We start from the raw sequence: 12,356 nt of genomic DNA on the forward strand, positions 1-12,356 counted from the left end.
GAATTGCTACATGTTGTCGTTTGCATGTTCCAGGTTAGTGATTAATAGGTATTAACTAGTTTAAACTAACCCTCACAAAATGGACAAGCAGCTAAAAAAGATTCAGTCAATGGATTTGCACGTGATGGAGATAATTATCACCAGTTCACCATTCAGATTCAAGTAAACAAGAAAATGGTGATGTATTTACTCAGTACTAGCTCCTCATATTGTAAGGTAAAAACAATGAAGACCTAGTCAAATAAGACAAGGATTGGGAAAATAATCAAAATTATCAAGAAGATTGCCTTAGATTTTGATACATAGGCACATACAAAATCATTTAAAAATCATCAAAAATCATTTTAAAATTATTAAAAACACACCTGGCCATAGACATATAGTGTACTTTTACATGTTGCTAATATTAGCATGAAGCCATCATGACAGGTAAACACATTGGAAATACTTTGGTTCAGCTATATTTCACTTGTTTTATAGAGTAAATAATCTATGAACACAGTATAGCACATCATGCTTTTTCATAAATAGGTTTTCATGTACTGAGGATGCATACTCAAAATTTATTTTAACTGATGGGGGTATATGGTTAAAAAACACTGTGATGTCTGTTGACTTAGGGGCCGACTACCACTGCCATTGCCATTTTACTGGTTTAAGCTTTGTACTCTGTGCTGTGCTGATTATTTTAAGTACATGATCTTTTTAACCCTCAAAAGGACATTAGGACACAGATCATCTATCACCACTTTGTGAATAAAGGAACTGAAAATAGAGATAATATAAGTAATTTTCCCAAGGTCATAAAGCCATTATGTAGTAAAACCAGAATTCAAGCCCACTTCTGACTCCAGGCCATTGCAAACCCTACATTCGGACTCAGTGGTACCATTCTCCCTGTCATGAAAACAGCCTGATTCTTGAGTGCCCTAGGCTGGAGTTCAAATCCTACTTCTGCTGCTTATTAGCAGGTGTGATTACCTGGAGTGAGACGAGCACGTGTGTATCAGTGAGATGCATCAATACAGGACACTGTACCTTTTTTTTTTTTACAGATGCTGACACATAGCTCTAAAATACAGGAATCTGCCTTCCTGAGGAACTCTGACTCATTTGACTGGAACAACAAGTTCACATGCTAATGTGTGGGCTGAGGCACATGACCCCTCCATAGAAAAACAGAAAATATATCAATGTGACTTTCCTTCAACACGCATTAAGAAATGGCTAGTTGTTCTTTTATTTATTTTGCTTTCTTTTCCTTTTGACACAGTCATCTTTTGACCTGCACCTGGTATTCTGTGTAACCCCCATGAATTGGAGACAAAAATATCAATTGAGAAGCAGGAAGGGATGAGAGAAAAAGAGAGTGGGAGAGGTCTTTATCATTAATCATGATATGAAAACTGGCACCTCATTTAAAATTTTAAGTACACTACGTGCACACATTTACATATCTTTAGAGTGTTGACTATATGGGTGTATACTTCATCAAAATTCATCAAGCTGTACATTAATATCTTTGTATTTCACCTTATGTGTACTATATCTCAATTTAAAGTTTGCAAAAGAAAATGAGAAAACAAAACTGCGTGTCAGTATATTTATATTTTATTTTATTTTCAATTATAAAAATGCCTACCAAGTGAAAAAAAAATTTTTTAGATGCCCAGTCCTCTAATTTTGACTCTAAAACATACCTCAAATTGGTCTCTTGGTCATAAAGGAGGGGAGGAGTGGAAGCTTTATAATTCTGGAGGAAATGGAGACATTAGCAGAAAGATACTGGGTTTTAGAGATAAATGGGCTTGGGGTTGGATCCAGGCTCTGCTACTTATCAGATGTGTGAATCAAAGCTCAGTTTTCCCATTTATTAAGTGGGAATAATAATATCTACTCAGTGTTGTTGAAAATTCCAGTATCCCATTCTCTGACCACTACTGCCTAACTGGTCTCTTGACTTCCACTTTGGTTCCCCTTATAGCAGTCAGGACCAGTCTAGGTGATTTTTCAGAAGCAGAGAAAATAGAGGGCAGTGATTAAAATAACAGACTGACTATAACAGACTGCCAGAATTTGAAACTGGAGTTTTACATTTACTAGCTGTATAATCACGGAATAATTACTTAATTTCTTCATGCCTGTTGCCTCATCTGAAAATGGGGATAAAAATATGCCTTTCATAGGACTGCTATGAGAAGCATGTGAGTTATTTGAGGTAAAACACTTACAACAATGCCAGCATATAGTAAATGCTACATAAACTTTAGATATTTATTATCCCATTAGCATGCAAGCTCCATGTGGCCAGGGGTGTGTATTGGATTCATGCACCACACCAAGAACTGTGCCTGGCCAGAATAGTTAATCTATAAGGATTTGTTAAATTAATCAATGAATGATTTTATCTCTCTGGGCTGTTTTTACCTACAACACTCCTGACACCAAATGTATGGGTTTTTTCCTCACACTCACCAATTCTCCAACTCTCCTGTCACCAATTGCATGACTTACAATTAAATTTGATTCAATTCTGACACTAACCCCAGGTAGTTAGTGTCAGACCCCACAGCTTCAGGGCTCAGTCCAGCAAGACTGCCCACACTTCAGATGCCAATCACAAGTCCTGGGTCTCCTGTATTTCTGACCAACTGACCGCAAATTGGAGGTTTCCACAAACTCCACCCCCCAAGTCTTGATAATTTGCTAGAATCAGCTTATGGAGTTCAAGACAACGGTTGACTTACTATTACCAGTTTATTATAAAGGCTAAAATTCAGGAACAGCCAAATGGAAGAGATACATAGAGCAAGGTATGAGGGGAGGGAGGTGCAGTGGTGCAGTGAGCTTCCATGCCTCCTCCAGGCATGCCATCCTCTCAATACCTCCCTGTGTTCACCAATCCAGAAGCTGTCTAAACCCCATCATTTAGGGGTTTTTATGAAGGTTTCATTACTTAGGTATAATTGAGTAAATCACTGGCCATCGGTGATTGACTCAATCTCTAGCCCCTTTCTCATTCTGGAAGGTCAGGGGAGGGGCTGAAAGTTCAACCCTCTAATCATGCCTTGGTCTTTCTGGTGACCAGCCCCCATCCTGATGCTACGGAGGGGCTCTCAGCCATCAGTCATCTCATTACCATACACATGGAGCTTAATCTAAGCTCCATAAAAGTGAAGTCCTTGGCTTTCCTTTCTTTGAAGTATCCCTAGCTTTAGCAGGGATTCCAAGAATTTTAGAAGCTGTGTGCCAGGAACTAGGGACAAAGAACAATATTTATTTTTTAACACGTCCTTGCAACAGTGTTCCATCGCTTTTTGAATAAAACTCAAATGTCATAGGGTGGACTAGAACTTCAGGATGGAGTTTAGGCAGATGTCTCCAGCCTCATCTCATGCCCTGCTTACTGGGCTGGCCATGCTGGGAACACACTGGACATCTTGCTGCTGGCTGAACATACCAACCTTCCTCCTGCCTAAGGCCTTTCTGGATCTCTCAGGAATGGTCTTCTCCAGGATCTTTGACTGTCTGGCTTTTTCCATATGATTTAGGTTCTCTTCAAACATAATATTGAAAAGACTGCCCCTGGCCACTCTTAGCAGAAGCAGTGCACTCTCCTAAACATCTATGACATCATCTCATTTTCTTTTCCTCATAACCCTTGATAGCACATCATCATCTAAATTATATTTTTAATTGTTTATTGTCTGCCTGCTTCTCTGTGGTCCTCACCTCTGCTCTCCTCCCTCCTGAATCTAAGCTCCATGAAAGTGGAGTCGTTGGCTTTCCTTTCTTTGAAGTATCCCTAGCTTTTAGCAGGACATTTGTTAAATGTAAGGTGAAAGTGCAAGTTTATTGAATGCCTATTTTACGCAAGGTACTGGTATACAGATCTTGCCTCCCTTGATCCTCACTAACAGTCTCTGAGGAAGGTCTTATTATTTAAATTTACAATGAGGAAATAAAGGCTCAGAGAGGTTAAGTACTTGCTTAAGCTAGTAAAGGGCTAAGCCAGGATTTGAAACTTGCTTTAGCTCATGAATAAGACCAGGCCCATTCCTTAAGAAGCTCACAGTCAATAGGCAGATCTCCAGCTTTAGTTCATGACAATTTATCTTCTTCTGATGACTTTGGGGCCCTGTAAAGCCCTAAAAGCCTGCTTTCTTCACTGTCAAAGACAAATTCAATTATGGTCATTATATTGTGCTTACAAAGGCAGGAAGGTGGATTCACTGATGTATAGAATGACTGTTCATATTAATTATTGAAACAAACAAAATTACTGCCAGCTGTATGACCCTGAGCAAGACCCTTCCCCTCCCTGGGACTCACTGTCTTTATCAGTAGAATGAGGGGGTTGGAGTAAATTATCTCTAAAGTCTTTGCCAGCTCTGCAATCTGTTGGTTTTGTGCACATGTGGTTTTCTGATTAACTCTCAGTTGACAAGTTACTCCTTATTCCCCATGGAACATTCTATTAGGGTTTCGCTCAGCACACTCTGACAGAGAATATACACACAGTGTTTTCCTAGCAAGGTAAAGTTTCATTCCAATTCAGTCATGGGCAAATACGGCACAGGGGAGTGGTTTTATACTAGGTAAGGCCATCAATCTCTGTTGTGATACTCTGAGGTGGGGTCCTAATATATGGCCTGGCTGCAAAAGAGTTGGATCCAAACATGAATAGGGAGCAAGTATTCATCCCATCTACATGAGTTTGACTTGCTTCTTACGGATTTTCTCAAAGTAAAAATAGCAAGCTTCTTACTAAAAGCATCAGACAGATGATAGATTCCAAAACTGCAAGCTGTCACTCATCTAATAATCTATTGTTGACCGGAAAAAAATATGATCTTGCTGATATGTGAGGCTGAGAAGGTATATAGTACTGCCGTGAGCTGTAATTAAATAATAATAATAACTCAATAACAATAATTATAATGGCAACTGATATTTGTTGAGTACTTACTATGGCCTAGCACTATATTATTAAATACGTTACCTAGTTTATATTCCCAGTTCAAAGACAAGAAAACATGTGGCTTTGGAACCTATACTTTTAAACATTTGCTGTGAAACAAAGACTTCAGTGATATTTAGATCATAATCCAAACCCTAGTTCTGCCATGAACATCCTGAATCTCAATTTCCTCATTTTAAAAATGGAAATTTTAGGCTGGATGCAGTGATTCACACCTGTAATCCCAGCACTTTGGGAGGTTGAGGTGGGAGGATCACTTGAAACGGGTTTGAAACCAGCCTGGGCAAGATAGGGAAACCCTATCTCAACAAAAACATAAAATAAAAATTAGCCAGGTGTGATGGTACGTGCTTGTAGGCCCAGCTACTCAGAAGGCTGACTGAGATGGGAGGATCCCTTGAGTCTGGGAGGTTGAGGCTGAAGTGAACCTTGATTGTCCCACTGCACTCCAGCCTGGGCGACACAGTAAGATGCTGTCTCAAAAAAAGGGAAGTTTTAATACCTATTTTATAGGCCTACTGGATGGACTAAATGCTTAAAAGTGCAGATATTGTTATTATTTCTATGTACCTATCAACTGAAATAAACTTTATTTTCCCAGAAACTTTATTGAAAGGTAAGTGTTGCCATGTGTGTATGTTTCAGGTGGGTTGGGGAAGGTGATAACAGTCATTATTCTCAGGCCTCCTCATTATCATTTCCAGACAAGTATTCCTCCAGTTGCAGGCAAAAAAGCCTGTTCCTCTGAGGTTTATGCCACCTAATGATGGAGACACAATGACACATGTCTCCCCTGCATCTCACTGCTGTCACTGTCAGCCTCTTGTTTCTGTCCCCATGTTAAATGAGGCTAAGGCTCCTAGATCACAAGCCTCCCTATCTACCTGGAGGTTTATCATTGTCCTGGACAACTTCAGCATCTGCTCATAAGACCCATCCAATGTTCCACTGTTACGGTTTCAAAATGTTTCCACCTCTGGGACCTTCATCTCCATTTCACTTCAAAACTCCCACAGCCCCCCTTGAGACTGCTATACTTATGAATATTACAATATACCAACAGCCACTTTCTGAATTCCATTGCCCTTCAGTCCAATTCTCTCATGTACTCTATCATTCTTATCAAATGTCCTTCTCCACTTTAAAGTAACTTCCAGAATCTCCATCACTTCATTTTCTTTCAATTCATATGTCCTGTCTGGCTCTAATTTCTTCCATAGCTAGCTTAGAGTCCATCATCTTTTGTGTCATTTACCGACAAGAATCTGCAATATTCTCTTAACTGCCCAATTCAATAGCTACCTTCAGTCCACAGAAACATTTAGCCAGGATATGCTTCACTTATGGCTACAAGGGACAAAATCTGCTTCAGAAGGAGCAGGCCAATGGGAGACTGCAACTCAAGAAAGTGAAATATCATGAAAGCCCTCAGGGTCTGAACACTTTTGAAATTTGCACTGCCTGCTTCAATATTAATTCCTTCCCATGATGATCTTTTGGCCAGCAGATCAGAAACAAAATCGACAGCAAAGAATCAAAATGTGTGATAATATTAACATAATGAATAATGATTGAGCTGCAAGGGATGTTGGTTAGTCACTAGGCCAACTGCTCTGGGTTTAGGCAGGTGAATAATCGAAGCTAAGAGGCAAGGAATCTATCCATCCATCTATCCCTCCATGCTCTTTCAAGTTCCCTGCTTTTGGATCTCTAATTCTTCTAAGCGAGAGCCATTTTGGTAGTGGGGCCTAGATATTCTGGCCTGGACTTTGGAGCTGGCCTTAGACTGTTTACGATACAGAAACCCTCTAGCCAAGCCAGAATCCATTCCAAACCAACTTCCAGAGGAAAAAGTCAAGCAAAGACATCGAATCTGAAGCCAGGAGTTGAGAGGCTAAGGATGGTACCAAAGTAAGAGAAGGGCTAGAAGCCAGGAGCATAGAGAGAGCAGAGGTCAGACGGATAGAGTGACAGGTGTGGGATGCAGGTCCAAAGCAAATCACTGTGGTGCCCTTTTAAACTCTCTTTATGTGTTTATAATCTCTTCCATGTTCCCAAAGCCCCCTGATTTTCCTCTGTCTTATCATTCAGCACACAGTAGGATAAATGTCTGTTTTCTTACGTCTCCCCACTGGACTGTGAGATGTCAAAGGGTAGAAGCCATTAACTTTCTCTGTATTCCCCAAAATTGATATAAATAATGCAAAAATGTAATAAATACATGTTGAAAGAATTAAATGAATGAGTAAATGGATTAATGAATTAATGAATGAATCAGGGGTAGGATCCAGGATATCTGTATAAAGCAAGTTTAGGATCTCCCTCAGTTGTACTTTTTGGTATTTCCTGCCAGGTCAACACATTCTTCATTGTCAGATGTCAGATAGTTAGGATCACAGGCTCTAGACTGGCTAGATTAGAACTTTGACTCTTTCACTAGCTAACAGAATGGCTTGGGTGGGCCGGGCGCAGTGGCTCACGCCTGTAATCCTAGCACTTTGGAAGGCTGAGGCGGGTGGATCATCTAAGGTCAGGGGTTCGAGACCAGCCTGGCCAACATGGTGAAACCCTGTCTCTACTGAAAATACAAAAATTAGCTGGGTGTGGTGGCAGGTGCCTGTAATCCCAGCTACTCGGGAGGCTGAGGCAGGAGAATCGCTTGAATCCAGAAGGCGGAGGTTGCAGTGAGCCGAGATCGCGCCACTGCACTCCAAGCTGGATGACAGAGGGAGACTCTGTCTCAAACAAAAGAGAATGGCTTGGGCCTTAACTAACCTCTTTGTCCCTCAGTTTGCTCATCTGTAAAATAGAAGTAATAGAAATAATTACTCATAAAGTTAAAAAAGAAAATGCATACAAACCACTGAAATTAGTGCCAGTCACAAACTAATAGTTTCAAAAATGTGAGTTATTTTTATTCTAAAAATTATTACATCAATCTCCACCCCAGCGCTACACAGGATCTTGTAATGTTCTCTTGAGTGATACTATTTAAAGACAGCACTTCCTAATCTGCTGCTGCATGTGACATGCTGCCTGGGCAGGGGAGTGATAAAGAACACAGAATGCAGGGACCATTCAACATTGAATATCAGCTGATGCCTGTGGTTAATGAAGGGAAGGAAGATGAACAATGGACAGAAAGGAGGCTGCAGGGGATAAAAGCTGTAGAAGCTTCTTGGTTTGGAAACACAAAGTTTATTTTTGGGTTGTACTTCCAGTCCTTTTACTTAAAACAAACAAAGAAAACAACTATGTCAGCTGTGTTTACAAATAAGAACTTGCTCCGGCTTTTACAAGACACAGGGAATCCAGTCTGCTTCCTTCTGGTTACCATATTATAGATAGGCACATGATGTGCTGGAAACAAAAAAAAGATCTGGAAATTAGGAGGCTCCAACCCTGTATTAATCTTAGCCTGGGCTCTGTTGTTTTGAATAAGTTGCTTCCTTTCTTTGGATCCCAGTTTCCTCTTTCTCAAAATGGGAAGTTTGAGCCAGATAATGTCATTTTTATTGTGCAACCAAATACTTATTGAGTACTTATTGTGTGCAAGGCATTGTGCTACACACCATGGATAGAGGAGGCAACCAGACAGCTCTGGTCCCTGACCTCATGAAGTTTAAAGCCTACTCGAGAAACATCGGTGATCATGGGAGAGAGGAAGAGGAAGACAAAACTACTATGGAAACTTATGGAACTAGTTGAAGGTTGACAAGGAGTTGGCTGGGTAAAGAAAGTTGATGAGGAAGGTTCCAGACTGAAGGAAATGCATATCTGAAGGCCTTAAGTAAAGATAACATGATACATTTAAAGGACCTAAAGAAGTCCAAGATGACTGGATAAAATGAAGGGAAAGCATATAGGAGATGAAGCTATAGATGAAGGAGAGGTCAGATTTTGGATGGTCCTGTAAATCATGTTAAAAGGTTTTGAGTTATGCCAAAGTCAAGGAGAAGCCACTGGAGAGTTTTAAGCAAGAGTGATCTTATTCATGTTTGTTAAAGATCACTCTGGTAGATTTGTAGAGAATAAACTAAAGAATGGTAAAAGTGGAGGCAAGGAAACCACTCAAGAGTTCCTTGGAGCAGTCCAGGTGAGACATAAGGATGGTGATGGTAGAATTAAAGCAAAGTGGAAGAATTCAAGAGACATAAAATGTAATTTAGAAAGACACCATGAGAGACTGATGTGGAGCAGAAAGACAGAGTGGGCTCAGAATGTCCTTGAGGTGCTGCCAGGAGTGAGTAAGGACACGTGGTGCCATGTATGGGAACAGTGCCAATTTTGCAGGCAGAGGTGGAGATGGTGGGTTCAGATTTTAATATGCTTAGATTGAGATGGCTGTGAGCCCTTTAAGTGAAGATGTTATATAGATAGGTGTAGACCTGCTGGCATATAAATAGTAAATGAATCCTTAGAAGCAGATGAGATGGACAGATTCCTGTATAAGACTACCATATAATATTGGGGAGAGGAGAAAGGAAAACTAGCAAAGGAATTTGTGCAGAAACATTCAGAACAGCGGGAGGGAAATCAAGAAAATATGTTGTCAGTGGAAGCATGTTTCAATGAAGGGAGTGCTCCACTTTGCAAAATGTTGCCAAGGCTAAAGCTGAGTAGGGGTTGAAAAGCCCTTTGGGCTCAGCAATGCCTTGGGTCAGCACTAATGACTGAGGCAGCATGATTTTGGTGGAATTTCTGTAGTGGAAGGAAGATCTGCCTTAGTTAAGGAGGCAGGGGTGGTGGTGAGAAAAATCATGATAGTGAGGATAGATACCTTTTAAAGCATCCTTGACCATGAGAGGCAACAACTAGGGGAGCTGATAGGCAGAAGAAGGGATTTTACTTTACTTTTTGAGACAGGGTTTTGCTCTGTCACCCAGGCTGGAGTGCAGTGGCATGATCATAGCTCACTGCAGCTCGAACTTCTGGGTTAAACTGATTCTCTGGCCTCAGCCTCCTGAGCAGCTGGGACTACATGTAACCACCACAGCGACTGGCTTTTTTTTTTTTTTTTTTTTTGAGATGGAGTCTCACTCTGTCACCCAGGCTGGAGTGCAGTGCTACGATCTTGGCTCACTGCAAGCTCTCCCTCCCAGGTTCACGCCATTCTCCTGCCTCAGCCTCCCAAGTAGCTGGGACTACAGGCACCTGCCATGATGCCTGGCTAATTTTTTTGTATTTTTTTAGTAGAGATGGGGTTTCACCATGTTAGCCAGGACGGTCTTGATCTCCTGACCTTGTGATCCACCTGCCTCGGCCTCCCAAAGTGTGTCAGCCACCGCGCCTCGCCCGCCTGGCAATTTTAAAAAAATTATTATTAGAGAAAGGGTCTCACTATGTTACCCAGGTTGGTCTTGAATTTCTGGCCTCAAGCAATCTTCCTGCTTTAGTTTGTTCTCGCACTGCTATAAAGAAATACCTGAGACTGGGTAATTTATGAAGAAAAGAGGTTTAATTGGCCCATGGTTCTGCAGGCTATACAAGAAGCCTCTTCTTGTATATAGTGGCCTCTGCTTCTGAGAAGGCCTCAGGAAACTTACAATCATGACAGAAGGCAAGCATGTCTTACATGGCTGGAGCAGGAGGAAGTGGAGGGAGGTACTACACACCTTTAAACAACCAGATCTCCTGAGAACTCACTATGTAGTACCAATGGGGGGATGGTGCTAAACCATTCATGAGCTCCACCCCCAAAATCCAATCACCTCCCACCAGGGCCCTCCTCATTGGGGATTACAATTCAACATGAGATTTAGCCAGGGACACAGATCCAAACCTCCCAAAGTGCTGGGATTATAGGTGTGAGCCACTGTGCCTAGCCAGGGATTTTATTTTTAAGATGAAAGGTTTACAGCAGCACTATCCAACAGAAATAATATGATTTACACAAGTAATTTTAAATTTTCTAGTACCCACTTAAAAAAGTGTAAGTGAACTGGTGAATTTAATTTTAATATGTTTTTATTTAACCCATTATACCCCAAATATCATTTCAAGTAATCAATACAAAAATTATTTATGAGATATTTTACATTCTTTTATTCATGCAAAATGTTTGAAATCTGGTGTATATCTTACATATTGCAATTTGGACTAGCCACATCTCGCGGTTTCAATAAATACATTTAACTAATGGCTACTGTTGGACAGCACAGGTCTAGAGCATGTTTAAATGTTGATGAGAAGGAGATAGTATTGAAGAAGCTAAATACAGAGTGAATGGATAATGAATTAAGTGGGCTGTTAGAGGCAGTAGGAGATGAAAGAGTCTCTGATAATAAGTGGGCCATGTCTTTCATTGTAACAAATGTGAAGGAGGAAAAGACTGTATCTGGATATAAGCAGTGGTGTGCTGATAAATAATACTGATAAATAATCAATAGAAAGCCCTAATTTTATCAATTGCCAATTTCTGTGTTGTAAATACTTCCATCTTGACCAATTTCAAGCTCTGAATGTGACGGAATGGATGTGAAGCTGGGAAGAGATGTGCACAATATGCTCTTGTGAGCAGGGCTGAGCTAGCCCCAGCTCACTACCGGATCTAAGAAAGCTGGGAGATTTAACGGCAGTTGTCTTTCTAATGGCTTTTCTCTTAGAGGTAGTTGGTGGCTAAGAATAAATTGGAGGTCATCTCTCTGAACATGAGAGGAAAGACGGGGATGGGAATTGGCAAAGTTTGATAATAGTCATTGTAGAAAATGGGAAATTGAGCTGAAGTGATATATTTATTCATGTTCCTATTAGGAAACAGATGGACACTCACATTGGGTAACTGAAGTAAGCTTCAAGAAGAGTTCCTTTAAAAAGGTTTAGGAAAAGAAACAAGTACCTAATGATTACCAACAGTAAGGAGCCATTACAACCTCTTAGCCTGAAGGAGGACAGGGAGGGAGGAGAGGTTCCCATCATGCACAAAATTGTAGGGAAAGGGCCACACACAGGAACTGTGGTCCATTGTAGAAGGATGGTAGATGGATGTAGCTAACCTGCGTCAACCCAGCAAGGAGAGCGCTGGGGGAATAAACAACTTCATTATTCTCCAGGTTCCTGCTGGGGCTTTCCATTGGCCAAACCCAACTAGAAACCAGGGCTAAGAGACTGGTAACAATTAGTATAGAGTGGTAGAAGCCTGCCTTATGGTTGTATGGCTTTGATTTATAGTGTCCACAAAGCTGAATTCATCCTGGATTAATCTTTGCTAAAGAACAATGGGGAAAAAATAAAACAGCCACGTGGAGATTGACCGCGTAGAAAAAGAGAAGATGGGTAAGAGGAAAGTGAAAAAAAAATTCTGAAAACAGCCCTTCCACGTACATTTTAGAGAGAAGGAAACTAAAACTCAAAGCATAATGTGGCCTGCCCAAGA

The 12,356-nt window shown here is 40.8% G+C and overlaps 1 protein-coding gene across 9 annotated transcripts in view; it reads right to left on the minus strand.

Annotated features, from left to right (window-relative positions):
- FGGY (FGGY carbohydrate kinase domain containing) overlaps positions 1 to 12,356 on the minus strand; it is a 459,452-nt gene that overhangs the window by 10,719 nt on the left and 436,377 nt on the right. For 2 of the 9 annotated variants that reach the window (XM_055092032.2, XM_063600870.1), the window contains one exon: positions 10,224 to 10,280. The exons of the other annotated variants lie outside the window; for them this stretch is intronic. In XM_055092032.2, coding sequence (XP_054948007.1) covers positions 10,224 to 10,280 — 57 coding nt within the window. The remainder of the gene's footprint in view (positions 1 to 10,223; positions 10,281 to 12,356) is intronic. 9 annotated transcript variants of the gene reach the window in all.

The sequence above is a fragment of the Pan paniscus genome, chromosome 1 (genome assembly GCF_029289425.2).
Source record: "Pan paniscus chromosome 1, NHGRI_mPanPan1-v2.0_pri, whole genome shotgun sequence".
Classification (NCBI taxonomy): domain Eukaryota; kingdom Metazoa; phylum Chordata; class Mammalia; order Primates; family Hominidae; genus Pan; species Pan paniscus.